At 47.9% G+C, this 16,603-nt stretch overlaps 3 protein-coding genes across 4 annotated transcripts; 2 read left to right on the top strand and 1 right to left on the bottom strand.

The window, feature by feature from the left end:
- The first annotated feature begins 140 nt into the window (after positions 1-140).
- BECN1 (beclin 1) lies at positions 141-5,347 on the top strand. Its single transcript, XM_039516405.1, has 11 exons — positions 141-390; positions 784-851; positions 1,075-1,133; positions 1,881-1,971; positions 2,246-2,382; positions 2,568-2,762; positions 3,028-3,174; positions 3,696-3,845; positions 3,930-3,990; positions 4,481-4,623; positions 5,166-5,347. Exons 1-11 carry the CDS (start codon positions 264-266, stop codon positions 5,332-5,334), a joined length of 1,347 nt encoding a protein of 448 aa, XP_039372339.1. The 5' UTR covers positions 141-263; the 3' UTR covers positions 5,335-5,347.
- A 691-nt stretch (positions 5,348-6,038) lies between these two features.
- Positions 6,039-14,084, bottom strand: CNTD1 (cyclin N-terminal domain containing 1). 2 transcript variants are annotated; one of them, XM_039516426.1, is made up of 8 exons: positions 13,839-14,084; positions 12,959-13,140; positions 11,486-11,561; positions 10,337-10,511; positions 9,271-9,433; positions 8,432-8,576; positions 7,394-7,490; positions 6,039-6,747 (listed from the first exon to the last, which is right to left on the bottom strand). In XM_039516426.1, exons 1-8 carry the CDS (start codon positions 13,868-13,870, stop codon positions 6,592-6,594), a joined length of 1,026 nt encoding a protein of 341 aa, XP_039372360.1. In that variant the 5' UTR covers positions 13,871-14,084; the 3' UTR covers positions 6,039-6,591. The 2 variants fall into 2 exon arrangements, with proteins under 2 accessions (XP_039372360.1, XP_039372361.1); XM_039516427.1 differs by having other exon boundaries at positions 12,959-13,150; positions 13,839-14,082.
- Positions 14,085-14,110: 26 nt separating this feature from the next.
- On the top strand, positions 14,111-16,096 carry LOC120392073 (cytochrome c oxidase assembly factor 3 homolog, mitochondrial). Its single transcript, XM_039516451.1, has 2 exons — positions 14,111-14,462; positions 15,131-16,096. Exons 1-2 carry the CDS (start codon positions 14,255-14,257, stop codon positions 15,232-15,234), a joined length of 312 nt encoding a protein of 103 aa, XP_039372385.1. The 5' UTR covers positions 14,111-14,254; the 3' UTR covers positions 15,235-16,096.
- The last annotated feature ends 507 nt before the right edge of the window (positions 16,097-16,603 follow it).

The raw sequence follows: 16,603 nt of genomic DNA, 5'->3' as shown, positions 1-16,603 counted from the left end.
ACTGCACCCCCACGCTGCCCCCTCCCCTGCTGGTCACCCCGCGGCCCCCATGAGTCCCCCTTCCCGCTAGGGGCGCTGCAGGCCGGTAGATGGAGTAGGGGCCATTACGTCACGTCCTGCATGCCGGGGACGCGCTGTGCGGGCCCGGAAGTGACGCGGGCGATGTTTGGGTCCGGGCTCGGCCAGGGGCCCGAGCGCGCTCAGGGCCGGTTTCCACGCTAGGAGTCGGAGCGGCCGGGAGTGCGGGCGCGCCCCGCCCGGGCATGGAGGGCTCCAAGTCATCGGCCTGCACCATGCAGGTGAGCTTCGTGTGCCAGCGCTGCAGCCAGCCGCTCAAGCTGGACACGTCCTTCAAGATCCTCGACCGGGTCACCATCCAGGAGCTGACAGGTACGGGGGGTCCCCGCCCGAGCGCTGGTGGCGGGGAGCGGGGCATGGCCGGGGTGCCAGGGGAAGGGCTCGGGGGGCGGGGATGATACCGGGGTGAGCACAGGAGGTTTGGTGTTTCCACAACACTTTGCTGATCAGGCGGTGAGGACGATTCCTGTCAACCTGAAATGCCCTGGGGGTGGGTTTAGGGCGGCAGAGAGGGGCTGTCTGGAAGGTCAGTAGGACAGGGGTTAACACTCAACCCTTTGTGGAAGAAAACGGCTGGGATGACCACAAGTGGGACCTTGGCTATACAGCCTAATTCATTCCGAAACCTGCAGCTCTGTGAAATAGTTTCATTGTTTATCGTGCACGATTTCTTCAGTCCTCTAGTAATTGTTGTTCTTTGTTCAGCTCCCTTACTTACCACAGCTCCAGCAAAACCAGGAGACATTCATGAAGAAGAGACCAACTTAACAGAGGTAAAAGGTTTGGATTGAATATCTTGTCATTCCTTTATCCAAGGTCCTCTGATAAAGCTAGTTTGTCTCTTGGAGGCTACAGGTTAGCCTGAACTTTAAATTAATTTGTCCCGTGAGGAGGATGATCCTTCTTTTGAGAGAGAATCCAAAAGGAAGCTGATTCTACTCTTTTATGTCATGAGTGGCATTTGATTGGCTGATGGTGTATTGCCTTAATTTCCAGGAAGCCTTCACAGAAAACCGTCAGGATGGTGTATCCAGGAGATTCATTCCTCCAGCCAGGTATCACTTGTGTTTGCAGTAAATTTTCTGAAACATTGTGGGGGTCTCATGCTTCTACATGTATTCATCTCTGTAAGAGCTGCCATGATGGAAGGCATTGTGGCTGCTGGCTTCATTTCAGAATAAATCTTACTAATTCTTTATTTATCACACACTCCACTGTAGTATATGAAAGCCAAAAGAACTCCCATATGGGGAAGGATAAGTGTAACTTGCATGCTTTGGGTGTGGGTGGTTGACCACAGAAGTCATGCATTAAGCACAGATTCTCCCTTGCTGCAGTGAACCTCACCTAGGCTTATGCTGAGATCCTCAGCTTCCTTGGGCACTTGGGGTATTCACTGGATCCAGTAGGGTCCCAAAAGCTTTCTTAATCTATTCTATTCAGGACCTTCCTACTCCCACCCCCCACACCACCCTTTCATGTAGCAGCTCTAACTCCTGCATTTGTGGTGTTCTTGGGACATTATTTACCACCTAAGGGCTGGCACAGAACTAATACATGTGCACTGCCACCTAAGACTGCAAATCTCCCACTGACCTTCATGTAAGTTCAGTGTATAGATAGATAGATAAACCTTTGTTCAAAAATCTAAGAGAAAGGACTGCACAAGACATCAGAATTAAAGGCACAGTGGAGGGGTCTCTGTGAGGAAGCTTTGGGACATAATATCCCAGTGAGAGAAATTCAGTGATGTTCTGACATTCTTCATCAGTTCACAACTATAAAATCCCTTTCTCTTCAAGAATGATGTCAACAGAAAGTGCCAACAGTTTTACTCTGATTGGAGAGGCTTCTGATGGGGGAACCATGGAAAATCTCAGCAGAAGACTGAAGGCAAGTCTAGAGTGACTGACAAAGTGTAAGTTCTTTGGGGTAGTTTGCGAGTTGGAGTTGTAACTCATATTTCTGGCCTCCAAATATTTGTAGAATAAAGGTAAAATCTTAAATTCTGTTCAGTTTATCAAGCTTGGGCTGTGAAAAATGGCACATTGCTGTTCTCTTAGGGGGCACAAGTCTGTCCATTGAAGATTTTGTTTTTCATTTAATATTGATCAGAACCTGGGGCTGATTTTAAATTTTCTATACTAAGAGTGAACTCTTTTTCTAGGTTACTGGTGACCTCTTTGACATTATGTCAGGACAGACAGATGTGGACCATCCTCTGTGTGAGGAATGCACAGACACCCTTCTAGACCAGTTAGACACACAACTCAATATCACAGAGAATGAATGCCAGAACTACAAGTGAGTGATTTATTATTGACCTGTTGGCGCACTCCATCATCGCTTCCAGTAGCCTTAGTCTGAAGAGCAGGGAAAGAATATAGATATAAAGAAGTCCCTGAACGGAGCATTTGGCAATTCTCCAAATCTCATCCTTTGAGAATTGCCTTAAGTATCCTTTTGTAACCACCTACTGTCTCCTGTAGACGATGTCTGGAGATCTTGGAACAAATGAATGAGGACGATAAGGAGAAGCTGCAGATGGAGCTGAAAGAACTTGCTTTGGAAGAGGAGCGATTGATCCAGGAGCTGGAAGAAGTAGAGAAGAACCGCAAGATGGTAGCAGAAAACTTTGAGAAAGTGAGGGCAGAAGCAGAGAGACTGGATCAGGAGGAAGCACAGTGAGTCTTAGCCAAAGTCTGTTTCGTGGCAGGAGTGACAAATATGGACAAGTGGGTGTATCAGACTGGGTTGTGAGTAAACATGTACTGTACTTCTAATCACCCACAAATACTGTCTGGGTACAAGTGGCTTCCTCTATTACAAAACTGGGGATCTGGCACTTTAGTTAGTTAGTGACTTTCTGTCTGGGGTAGTGGTGCATGTGGGAGTTGGTCTCTTGCTGTCCTGTTCTGTTGGTAGCTTTTTCATTGTTGCTGTTTGAAGGTATCAGAAGGAGTACAGTGAATTCAAGAGGCAGCAACTGGAGCTGGATGATGAACTGAAAAGTGTTGATAACCAGATGCGCTATGCCCAGATCCAGTTGGATAAACTGAGGAAAACCAATGTGTTCAATGCAACTTTCCATATCTGGTAATGTAGGCTCTGGGCTAGAGGGGCAGAGCTGCTGCAGGTTTCATGATTCTGCATTACAGCATCATTGCCAAGATAGCAGCTTGATTTTTGGCAACTTAGGTGCTAAGCAGGGCTGAAATGTACTTCTTAGCTGAGAGCAGGCGATCAGATCTCCTCATGGGGGCAGCTGAAAGGGCAGGAAACATGCTGTACCCAGGCTGTGTGAGATTTGCAAATGTGAGAGCAGCTGGCAAGTGCTATCTATAGGCTGTCAAACCTGGGACCACGTGGAGCCCAGTGCTGAGCCCCAACTGAACAGCTCTGCGTGAGCTTTTGCACTTGCCATGTTGAATCCTGAACTTTACAAAGAGAATGTAAGCTGCTCCCTTGTCTTTGAGCTCCGTAAAGAGACTTGATGGCTTGCAGGGTTATTGCCTTGCATTACAGCAGCAATGGGGATTAGGGCCCTCTTGTCCTAGGTGCCGTAGAGACACTCCCTGCCCCAAAGAGCTTACTTACAACTTCTCCTCGTAACACAGGCACAGTGGGCAATTTGGCACAATTAATAACTTCAGACTTGGCCGCCTCCCCAGTGTCCCTGTAGAATGGAATGAGATCAATGCAGCTTGGGGGCAGACTGTGCTACTGCTTCATGCCCTTGCTAACAAGATGGGCCTGAAATTTCAAAGGTAAGAGCAGTTCTTTATACACCTTGTACTAGCTATCGTGCCATGGGAAAAGGCACTCACAGACTTATCTGCCTTTTCTTTCAGATACCGTCTTGTTCCCTATGGAAACCATTCATATTTAGAGTCCCTCACAGACAAATCGAAGGTAAGAAAATCCAAAAATAATCTGCCTGGAATGCTAAATTCCCTCTATTTCTGCTAATACGAGTGAGCAAAAAATGTAAATCCTGCCATTCACCATTAGATCTTATTACAGGCTTAATACAATTGCTGCTGTAACTGCCTTACCTCTGATAATCATAGAACTGGAAGGGACCTCGAGAGGTCATCTAGTCCAGTCCCCTGCACTCTAGGCAGGACTATGCATTATGCTTCGTGCTCCCCTGGGGGTGGGGCTGCAAAGAAGCAGAGGAGGTGCCCTGCTTTATTTAAAAGTCATTCTTCTGGCCAGTTGAGGTGTGTCAGTGGGCTCAAGAGTCCTGTCCAGGTGGTGACTGGTGACTGGGATGAGTGGAATGCAGTGTGGCTTGGCTCTTGAAGGCAGAGGAATCCCTAGGGCCCTGTCCTGCGCCTGTGGTAAGAGTTTCTAAACTAGAGTCTCTCTTGGCTGCCTAGAACTAACTTCTCTCTTTTAGGAGTTGCCCTTGTATTGTTCTGGAGGTTTAAGGTTCTTTTGGGACAATAAATTTGATCATGCAATGGTGGCATTCCTGGACTGCGTGCAGCAATTCAAAGAGGAGGTGGAGAAAGGCGAAACTCGCTTTTGTTTGCCTTACAGGTAAATGTCTCTATCTGAAGTGCTTCTGTAACATAGCGCATGTTAACCCATGCAGCTCTGCCAATGCTCCTGCATCCTGAGCCATAGCATTCTTTGCTATTCCAGGCTTGTCTTACTTTCAGCCAAATCATCTGATGGTTCTGTGCTTGAGTGGAGAGCAGTACAGAACCATTTCCTAGGTTCTCTCTTTTTTGACCTAAATGTGATTTAAAGCTAGTTACTCAGCAATGAAAGGCCACTGCGTAGGTTTTTTTTAAAAGCTGGTTATTACCTTTGTTAAAATAGGGGATCAGACCATGTCTTAGACAAAATGTTCAGTGCTCATGTAAGATTCATAACTCTGAGATTAAAGGGTCTGAAAATACAGTACTTGAATACTTCAAATGTCAAACCCAACTACAGAAATAACTGCTTCAAAATCAGTCGAATGAAGCTAGCTTAAATGAAGTAACACAGAAGAGATTACACAGCATTAGTGGTTTATCAGAGGTGATTATGTTGAAATGTAAATGTGTTAATAAACCTCTGTTTATATGATACAGAATGGATGTGGAGAAAGGCAAGATCGAAGATACAGGTGGCAGTGGTGGCTCTTACTCTATTAAAACACAGTTTAACTCTGAAGAGCAATGGACAAAAGCACTCAAATTCATGTTAACTAACCTGAAATGGGGTCTTGCCTGGGTTTCATCCCAATTTTATAACAAATGACTGTGTGTGTGCGCATGTGTGTGTGAAAAACTTGTCCTGAGGGCTAGAGAGTATCTGCTTTTTTTTCCTCAAGAATGTCATAAATTGTCACTTAATACAACATGTTTACAATACCAAAAATCCACAAGACACTTTAAAATTTCATTTGACAAGTAGTGCATAGAAAAGCAATATGTAAAATTGTACTGTTGAGCAGAACAGAATATAATTCAGCTCTTTATGAAATAGCTAGATAGCAAGTATCTGGGAGTTTTATAGACAAGTCAGAAACTTCTGTACAGCACCAGTAGGTATCTGATGTAATCTCATTACAATTTAACAGAGAATGCAGTTAGAAAAATGAAATATTAGTGACACAGTGAGAACTGTGTTGGGGCAAAGTCTGTGGAAGCTCTGCCTGATCACCCTAAATGGTGACTAATGCTTGAAACTTAATATCGTCTCTTTAAATCAGAACTGATGAGCACTTAATTTGGTGCCACTGAACTTTATAGGGGTTTGATATTGTTTAAAACATTGCCAGCTATTTAACAATTTGTAACAAATATTTCCTGCAGCCTGTTACTGCACAAAGGTGCACTGAATAACACTGTAATAAAATACTTTGTATTCTGGACAAATTGAGTGCTTCCATTCCACATACACTTAACTACAGCATGGCATCCTGTGTACTGGTATGTAGATCCTGAATAGCTTTCCATCCAAGTAAGATTTAAATCCAGCTTTCAAAGCAACTGGTGCTTGATTTGACTTGCATTTCCCTCCTCTGTTAACACGGGCAGACTACCTAACTGACTTTCTTTTCAGGCTGTGGGGAAACTAGATCCGGGGGGCAGAAGGAAAGGAATATAGGAAGGAACAACCTTGATATTGTAAACTGTTCAAGACAGTTACTGCTTCTGCACAACAGCAACTGTGTGAAGAAAGCCTGGCCTGGCTTGTAGCACTTGTACACAGTAGAACAGTTTGTAGACTTATTGCTGCCGTTTCTATAACCATTTTTCCGAAAGCAAAACACTTCACCACGGCAGCATTTTACTCCAATGTCACTACTGCAGTATAGAGGATAGTTTGCAGAGGCCAATTTTAACAGTTTTAAATGCCATATTTGATAGCTGCTACATAACAACTAAACAAAAGTTCATCCTACATGAGTTACAAGTCAAAACCACGTGCATCTGTTACAAAAGATTAGTGGATGAAACATGGCTTTGAGGACACTGATACATGAGAGAGGTTGCAGTGGAAAAGCCAAGTTTATTTTGTAGGAGGTACAACATAGTTCTCTGAAGATCTAGTTCCTTTGTTCTTCCTTGGATTAGTGGTGCCAACACTGTGCTTCAGTATTGCATATGAAAACTCTAAAATGCTTTGTGTGGTAATACCAGTGATGCAGTTTAAATGCTCCACAACCTTAAAAAAAAAATCTTCCTTATTTTGGGCAACAGAGCGGTAGTTCTAGATCTTAAATCTTTGAGTATTTGTAAAGGAAAATAAAAACATGAGTATAGTCCACCCTATGGCTCCAATACTGTGCTATCTAGCTGCTATGGGAATACAAATACATTAAAAAAACAAAACACTAGCCCTCTGCAATTAGTCAGTTGAGGATCCTGTTAGTGGAATCTTTCTCCCTTACAGGGAAGGAATATATATATAAAGCAACTAACTGCTTCTGCTGTGAGAGGACAATTTTAAATAGGGCCTCTCTTTTATACTATAAAACACAGGCTGGCTGTTTGGGGGAGATTGGTGCCTTGTGGGGTTACTCCCTCCCCCCCCTCCCCCTTTCTGCCAGTGGAAGCCTTTGGATACAGCATATTCTAGGTATAAGAAAGCTGCAGGCTTCTCAGAATAGGTTTGCAAAGTAATGAGACTCATGTTAAATTCCCAACCTCCCCTTGCCCTGCAGTACTAATATATTAAAGGACTCCACCTTTAATATACTCCCACTGCAACACACCTGTCTCCCTGTACTCCATAAACAGTAAAAGATGCAAAAAAAATTTAGTTCATGTAAGCCTAAGACCTGCACTGTGTATTTCTTGTCTAGCAGTACCTGATTCCAGTATTCAGGGTTTAGTATGAAAGCGCTTGTGCTGATGACTCCAACTGCCAAGAGCATGAAATCTTCCTTTACTGACAAAAATTTTGCTCTGTATAATTAAAACAGTAGTAATATCTGCTTTAAAATGAAGCTGTTCTGTATTTCAACAGCTAAGTGTTGTATTGATACTGTGTATTTGGAGGTAAACAATTTTAGTGGCATTTTAATGTACAAAACACACGTACAAATTAACACTTTTAAAACCCACTTCAGGCTGATACTAATACCTTCAACTTAAAGTCCAATCTCCCACTACTTAACTTATTTATTTGGCTACATTTTCTTAAAGATAAGAGAGATCCTCCCTGTCTGCCTATTCTACAGCAAAGTTGCTGAAGCATTTTAACTTTTATAAGCATATGGAAAAACGGAGACCATGAACTGTAAAATGTTAGGAAAACCAGTATTAGTTTGAGGAGTATGCTAATAACTCTTATTATACTTGGCACTTCTGTAGTATTTTGTCTTCAAAGCTCTTTTGAAAACACTTATTGATCAGTGCCAGCCTAACAGGCAGGTAAATATCACTGTTCTGCAGATTGAGAAAGATGCAGTGTACCCAGGATGACAAACAGTCGCTGTCAGAGCTGGGATCAAAACTTGGCAAATTAAGTTAGTCATACTTAGAATCGATTATTCCCAAATACTACTTACTATGGAAAGGAAGCAATGTATGGACATTTTGTATACTTCTTGACATTTCATAGAATTAGCAACTTAAATCCAGAAACCTCAGTCCCAGATTCTTAGTTCACAAAGAATGGTCTGTTGAGTTGTATTGCAAATAACTGTGACTTGTATTTTCTCAGTATGCTGAGCACTTTCTCTAATCTGTATCTGATGCATCATAATTTGTCAGACAACTATGAAACTGCAACAGATGGATGGTAAAGGCACAAGAATGTGTGACCCTCACAAGCTTTTTCCCTCCCCTCTGAGCATAAAATCAGTACTAGTTCAAATGTGTCCCGGGGCATAGGTGGTACTTACATCTGGAGTTCACTCGGTGTTGAATTCTCAATAGAAATCCTCAGTAAAGTATCATAGATGATGTTCCGCATGAGATAAGTTAAATCCAGTAGGTGCATGCACATCTTATGCAACTGTTTCATAGGAAGTAAGCAGCCATTATGTCCTAAAGTAGATATTATACATGGTCAGCTATATATTTTCTGATCCATAAAACTAGATTATAAAAAATATTAGCCATTATGACCAAGGCAGTTTTGTGTATTGAGTTTATGGCTAAGATTTTCAGTAGTGACCACTTTAAGGTGAGGTACCCAAAACTTGAGACTCCATAAAAGGGTCTGACTTTGCTCAGCAATTTCTATCAATCAGGCCACTTTAAAGGATCTCAAGTAGGACACCCAAAAAAATCACAATTCACTTTGGAAAAACTGTGGCCTTATATAACTGCTTTTAATAAAAATATTAGTCTTATAACAACATCTTGCTAAACAGCCAAAAGACCAGTTACCCAGATGCATTTCTTTCTTGGACGCTAACTGCTGGGCTCCTCCCTCTGTGATGTGTAAAGCTTCTTGCTTGTGTCAGTGGTAGAAGGTTCTTGTGCAGATTTCTATCATTTGACAGGTAAAATGAAGCCCAGGACTCACCCTAGGAAACACCCCAGGGCAGGGAGAACACTTTGAAGCTTTGGGCTTTCCATTAATAATAACCGCATGGGTGAGTTTCTCTGTCACTTCATACTTGATTTTACCTCTACAACAAACCACTAATCTGAGATTGTTTGTTTCAGAGTTTACTGGTAACTGCATTTAGTCTTTTTTAATTTCTACACAGTTTCTTCTTATTAATACTCTTACCTAACACCTCCAGAAGCAACTCAACATAGGCAAAAGGAGTTGGCACATTGATCTGGAAGCATAGAGCCTTCAGAATGGCAAGTTCTGACTCCACCAAGTTCTGTTTTGTGTATGAATAGTCTAAGGACTGCAGAAATTTCAGAACTGTGTTATTGTTAATTATCTGGAAAAAACAGTGATGGGTTATTTTTAAAACTGCTGCTGTGCGTAAGAGGTGTTCTCTCAAGATCCCAGAAGTTCACCTGCATGATGATATGCTGTTAATAGTTTCTTTTTGAGCTGAGAACTAATAGAACTTTTGTTTAACTTGCCTTCTAAGCTAAAAATGGAAAATGCAAGCTGAAACTATTACCCTTTGCCAGGTAGTAGCACATATTGGGGTTTTGCAGGGCTGTGCCCCATTGGAGCAGAAATCAGGGATGCTGAGTTTGGGTATTTTATCAGTATAACTTTTTTTATTTACACAGTATACACATGTCCTAGAACTGAAGTGGTCACACATAGCAGACAGGCAAAACCCTCCCCCTGCAATATCAGCCCTAACACCATTGTCCACTTCCTAGGAAGTATATTTGTCCCAAGGGTCAACTCCAATTAGCGAGATCAAGGCAGAAAGAAAACTCTTGCTTGCAATATTTTCCTCAAAAATAAAATACATCACAATACTAACAACAACACGGCATTTCTTCAGACAGAATAGGGCATCACACACTAAGAAAATTAACTTGAAAAGCTATGTAATGGCATCATCTGGCAACTCCCTCCATAACAATCCTGGGTTTTGATATCGTGGTATGCTTAACAACCAAATGGTACAGGTCATGGATACTTTAAATAATCAAATTATGTTAACATCTTTCATTGTGAAGGTGCAGTGTACAATTTCCAGAGGCATAACAGTTACTGTGACCGAGTGCAAGAGGGTCTAGATCTCCCATGCCCAAATTATCCTGGATTACACAGTTAACTCCTTTGGTGTGGAGTTTAGATAAGACCAAAATTTAAGTAAGAGAGAATATACTGTACTACTAAAAATCTGGTGTAAGAAAGTGGTTAGTTTGCTCACATTGTAGTGAAAAGAAAGTTTGCTTGCAAGCTGAATGCAAGACACAAGCCGCAGCACAAATGTGTCACACATCTGTGCTTTCAAAGTGCCCCAGATGTTGCCCTCTCCTTGTTCATTGTTTGTCCTTGACTTTTTGATAGAGTTATAGCTCTCTTCTACATGCTTAATCATAAACCTGCAAGGAAGAAAAAAGCTAACTATGTTAGGAATCATTAGGGAAAGGATAGATAATAAGACAGTAAATATAATGGCACTATATAAATCCATGGTATACCCACACCTTGAATACTGCATGCAGTTCTAGTCACCTCATCTCAAAGAAGCTATATTAAAATTGGAAAAGGAACAGAAAAGGGCAACAAAAATTAGTGGTATAGAATAGCTTCCATACAAGGAGAGATTAAAAAGACTGGGTCTGTTCAGCTTAGAAAAGAGAAGAGTACAGATACAACAGAGGTCTATAAAAATCACGAATGTTGTGGAGAAAGTGAATAGGGAAGTGCTATTTACCCCTTCACATAACACAAGAACCAGGGTCACCTGATTAAACCTGCTGCCTATTAATTTAAAACACAAAAGGAAGTACTTCTTCACACAATGCACAGTCAACCTGTGGAACATATTGCCAGGGAATGCTGTGAAGGCCAAAACTATAACTGGGTTCAAAAAAGGATCTGTAAGTTTGTAGATAGGTCCATCATTTGCCAAGATGGTCAGGGGGACAACCCCATGGTCAGGGTGTCCCTAAACCTCCAACTGCCAGAAGCTGGGACTGGATGACGGGATGGATCACTCAAAATTGCCCTGTTCTGTTCATTCCCTCTGAACCATCTGGCACTGGCCACTGTCAGAGACAGGGTACTGGGTTAGATGGACCACTGGGCTTGCCCAGCAGGACCATTCTAATGTAAAAGATCAGCTCTCAGAAAAGTTGCCTTTTGCTAACAAAAAGAAAAGTACTTTCAACATGTATTCAAAATACTTTACTCTCAATATACATACCAATTATCCTTGTAATTAAATGACAGGAAAGACAAAGCTGCAGCTATAAAGATATTCCATATCTTCAGCCTGAGCAGTGCAGAGTACATACAATATAACTGTACTACAGATATAAGAATTGAGTGTTGTCTTTGCTTGGGAAGTTACCTTTCAAATATTTCAACTGCTTGATATCGTGCAGATTGGTCCAGGAACCATTTTTCACACAAAAGAAATACAAATTCTGCAAAAAAGTGCAATTGATCATAACTGGAACTGATGGATAAGATGGATACACTTTATCAAAAAATAAAAGTAACTTATCTCAATAAGGAATCAGACATGCAAATTGAGTCACTCTTTATAGAGAGGCCACGAATGGGAGTTTATGCAGAGGATAAACAATGAGGAGTCCTTGTGGCACCTTAGGGACTAACAAATTTATTTGGGTGTATCTATTGGGTTTCCGGGAAACGCCCCCCAGCCTAAGGGGAGGTTCCACAGGGCCTCAGAAACCCACTAATTGCGGGGGACAACTAATAAAAGAACAGGGACAGGAGTGCGGTCAAAGGGTCATAAGAAGGGAGCCTGACGGGGACACCGAGCAGAGAACCCCGGACAGCGCCCACAGCTCCTCGAAGGCGTCAAGGGAGCCAGCGGACGCTGCCCAGAGGAACTCCGCCCGGAGACGTGAACGGACTAAGGATCGGAAACAAGCCCCACAGTCGCAGGAGTCTTCACTGGCCAACCGCCTCTCCCTGGTCACGTAGATGGCCATTTTCGCCAGGGCGAGGAGGAGGTTGACCAGGAGGTCCCGCAACTTCGTGGGGCCACGGATAGGGAGTGCATTGAGAAGGAGGCAGGGTGCTTACCCTGCTCCTGTCCTGAAGGGGGGAAGGTTGTGGCTGGGAGCTGCTAAGCTGGGCTGATTGGGAAGTGGCTGCAGCTGGGCCACACCCCATCAGACCACAGCTGGCCTGTATAAAGAGGCTGGGAGCCAGGCACTCAGAAGTCTCTCTCTAGCTATAGAGGGAGAAGGGCCTGGCTGCAGGGAGCTAGACACAAGGTACCTGAGTGAAGCAGGGCTGGGGGAAGGCAGAGGAGCTGGGGAGCTCTAGCCTAGAAAGCCCCAGGCTGTGGCCTAGCATTGGGCCAACAGGTACGGGGCGTTGCAGAGGGCAGCCCAGGGGTAGGCCAAGGCAGCAGGTCCAAACCCTCCTGGCCAGTGATGAATAGGCTGATACTGCCCCAGGGCATAGGGCTAGACAATGGCTGGCAGTAGCCATATACTGAGGCAAGGTGGGGATAGAGGGTGGGGTTCCCTGGAGAGGGGAGACCCTGGGAGAAAGGGGTTACTGCCAGGGGGCAGCACCCCATGTAAAAGGGCACTGGGCCCAGGGAGGGACACGGGGGGCAGAGGACAGATGGATCACCGGCCTGCAGAGGGTGCTCCAGCGCTGAATCAAGCTAATTCCCAGAAGTCACTAGCAGGAGGCACCCCAGGGGTCAGTCTGCTCATCTACATTGGGCATAAGCTTTGTTAGACTCTTTGGTGCCACAAGGTGCACACATCAGGCATTCATGGCATGTGGACACAGACACACAAACAGACACAGGCTGACAAAGATCTGCATCTCTCACCCACTATCTGGGTCTCTTTGAAGCATCCTGCTTGAGCGGACAGCTCATTCAGATACTGTTCATTTTCTGTAGCTAAACAAATTAAAGTATCTTCAATGATCTCGGGAGCAACAACTCCAAAGACTGGCTCCGGGGTGTGACACCTGGACACTGCCTGTGCCTCCGAGCTCATCTCAGCACTTCTGGCCAGTTCTCAAACAATAAAATAAGTGTTATTTTGATAGCACCGCAGCTGTACCCACCACAGTCATTATTAGCGAGGGCACCAGGGAGCGCATGGGACAAGGCAGCGGTAAAATGACGCCTCCTTAGCGTGGACGTGCTCCCCGCGGGTGTGCGGAGTCCGTCACTGGTACCACACACACACGTGGGTCGGTGCTGCAGGGGCCACCACACTCACAGGCGGGAGACCGGGATTTCAGTCGGCCCCGCTGCTCCCTCGGCAGAACTGTTCGCTACGTTCCACGCCCCCACCACCTGCCCTCATCGCCACGCGTGAGCGTGACCCAGGCCCACGGGGCTTTATGGCGCCCACGACCGCCGGTTCCCGGGACGCCGCGTGGGGCACCGCTGATGGACGGGGCCCGCGGCGGAGGCAGGGTTGCCTGCCCCCCCCATGAGGAAACTGGCGGCTTCCCGCCCGCCCCCCCCCCCCGGCGGGGGTACCCGCGGGCGCCGCTGCAGCCGGGCGCTTCCCAAGAGCCGATTCAAGGGGCGAGCTGGGGAACCGGCTGGGCAGGGTCTGAGGCTGGGCGGGGGGGGGGGGTGGGACGGGAGGTGTCAGGGGGTCCCAGGCCGATGGTGGGAGCTGGAGGCTGCGGCAGCTCGGCGGCTCTGGGATATTTTTTCCCTCCCTCCACTCCGCCTCGTCTCGTCTCACATGCCGCCTCTCAGCCAATCACACGACGCCATAGCCCGTTGCCATCAGGTCACGTGGCATTCTCCCACTCGCTCGAGGCGCCTCAGTTAGTCGCTTCTTCCCGCCTAAAAGCTCTCCGGATCGCCTGAAGTCCCTGACCACCAATCACAAGAGACGCTCAATGGACGCGTCACGTGGCCCGCGTAACCAATCGGGCGGGAGCACCTGGTCCCCTAGAGGTGATTGGTCAGAATCAGTACTTCCGCTGCTGTCGTGGAGGTGTACTTTGCCCTCATCAAACATGGCGGCACAAGCGTCACGTAGGCGGAGTCACGCCGACGCTGCTGGGGTGCGCGTTTGCTCAAGGCGGATATGACGACAGCCTCCGCGCCCCGCCCACTCAGTCACGTGAGCGGGGGTGCGGCTCCGCGGGGAAGATGGCGGCGCCGCGGGAGCCGGGCCGGGAGTCGGAGGCCGCGTTCGCGAAACGGGTTGACCCGGCGCGGGAGCCGGAGCTGAGCGCGGAGCAGCGGCGCGTCATGCAGCGCGCGGAGGAGGCGCTGCGCCAGCGGGGCCTGCAGCGGCGGCTCCGGGGCCGCAACCTGCTGACGGGGCTCGGCATCGGCGCGGTGGTGCTGGGCATCTGTATCCGGCCGGGCGGCGGGAGCCCCCCTGGGGGTGGGGGCGGGGCTGGGAGCAGGCCCCCCCCCGGGGAGGAGGAGTGGGCCCCCCCTGAGGGGCAGGAGCAGCGCCCCCCCCCCCCGGGGCGGAGAAAGGGTGGGAGCAGCGGGTCCTCCCGAGGAGTGGGGGCGGGAGCAGCGCCGCCCTGAGGAGTGGGGGCAGGGGTGGGAGCAGCACGCCCCCTTGGCAGAGGAGCGGGGGTGGGAGCAGTGCCCCCCCCCCGGAGGAGGAGCAGGGGTGGGAGCAGTGCCCCCCCCCGGAGGAGGAGCAGGGATGGGAGCAGTGCCCCCCCGAGGAGTGGGAGCAGAGCCCTCCGGGTGGAGGAGTGGGGGTGGGAGCAGTGGGCCCCCCCCGGAGGAGGAGCAGGGGTGGGAGCAGTGCCCCCCCGAGGCGGGGGAGCAGAGCCCTCCTGGTGGAGGAGTGGGGGTGGGAGCAGCACCCCCCCAGCAGAGGAGTGGGGGCAGGGGTGGGAGCAGCACCCCCTGGTGGAGGAGAGGGGGTGGGAGAAGGGGGGGCAGGGGGAAGAGTGGGGGCTGGAGGGATTCCAGGGGGGAGCAGCCCTGTGGAGCAAGGAAGGGCCACTGGGGGTCTCTTCGATTCCCCCCATGTTTTCCTGAGTGGTCCTGTCCCAGATGGTTTCACCTTCTACAAGATCTCCCAGGAGCGATTCCTGGACGAGCTGGAGCAGGAGGTTGAGGCTGCCCGGGCCCAGGCTGCCAAGACCCCAGTAAACTGAGACCCTGAGCAGGCTGGGGCTGCTCCCCACTTGGGATGGATCCAGCTGGAACTGACATGTGCCAGGGACCCTCAGCAGCCTGACTCTTCTTGGGTTGCTTCTGCCTTTGACATGCCAGGCACTCCCTATGGTGAGCCGAGTCCCCCTGGGTGGAGACGGGGGGCTCCTCTCCCCTGTGCCCAGTGGGGACCAGGCTCCTGCCACCTCCCGATAAACCTTCTGGCTGCAGTTGCAGACTGTGGTGCAACAGCACCAGCTTTGTTTTCTGACAGGTTCATCAGCTATTCACCCCCTGCAGCAGGTGGGCCAGGGCCTCAATAAACCTGTCTAAATGATTCACCAGAGTGGGTGTGTGAAATGCCAGCCCTGGGCTGCCTCAAGTGGGGCCTGCTGGGGGGCACCTGGGATGGGGGTTGGAAGGATAAGTTGGGTAAGTGCAACATCCCTGTAATATCTTCTTCTTGGTGGAAATACACATGCAGGAGCTTAAAGGCTGTCTTCCTGGTCTGTCCCAGCAGCCCCTGGGTGGTTTGTAGCTATTTAAGAGCAAATGGGGAAGTGTCTAGGATCAAGTTTGTTGGTTGCTTGGGCTGAACATGGCTGCCTTGGGGCTGCATCATGAATTCCTTGTTTCCTGGTGCTGAGAGGAAGCTATGGGCGGTACCTGGCCTGGGGGTGCCACCCAATGTGTTTACCACTTGCAGGAAGAGGATGCAGCATGGAGTGATTCTGCCCCAGGCCACAAAGAGCCCAGTTATCCACTGACCTCTGCATATACCCTGTTGTGCAGGGAGGAGTAGAGCCCTGGGAGAGGCTGACACATGGAAATGTGCCTCTTTGGCCTTGGGGGAGAGAGATTGAGTCCTGCAGGGACAGGCCTTGCTTAGCCTTTCTAAGCTAGTACATGGCTGCAGAGCTCCCTGGAGTGAGTTGTGCTGCACCTCTGGCTGAACAATAATCTCCATTCCACCTGCAGCCTGGAATGGCTAATCTACATTGCACCACTGTAGCCAGGCCGCAGCCCTGTGGGGGAAGCATGGGATTGCCCAAGCCATGGTCCCTGGGCTGCAGTCGTTTCCCCAGGTCAGGGTGTTTGAGGCATTGACCTTACTGGGCCACTGGGGGGTGGCCACTAGACCTGGAAGTCAGTGACTCATTCCTTAAAAAGTGATGCAACTTTAAGCATATGAATAAAACCAACTGTGGTGAGCTACTTGCATGGCCTCTGGCTAATGACGCCTGTGGGCCTGCTCAGGTATTCTGGGGAGAGGAAAACCCCTGTAGGTGAAAAAATCAGCATCACTTATTTATTATAATAAGATGCTATGCACCACACGCCCAATAACCCTGTAGGTGATGTGGGGAAGGT

The sequence above is a fragment of the Mauremys reevesii genome, linkage group 27, assembly GCF_016161935.1.
Source record: "Mauremys reevesii isolate NIE-2019 linkage group 27, ASM1616193v1, whole genome shotgun sequence".
In the NCBI taxonomy this organism is placed as follows: Eukaryota; Metazoa; Chordata; order Testudines; family Geoemydidae; genus Mauremys; species Mauremys reevesii.
The sequence above is the reverse complement of the archived record's forward strand: the minus strand, read 5'-3'. Positions and strand labels throughout refer to the sequence as shown.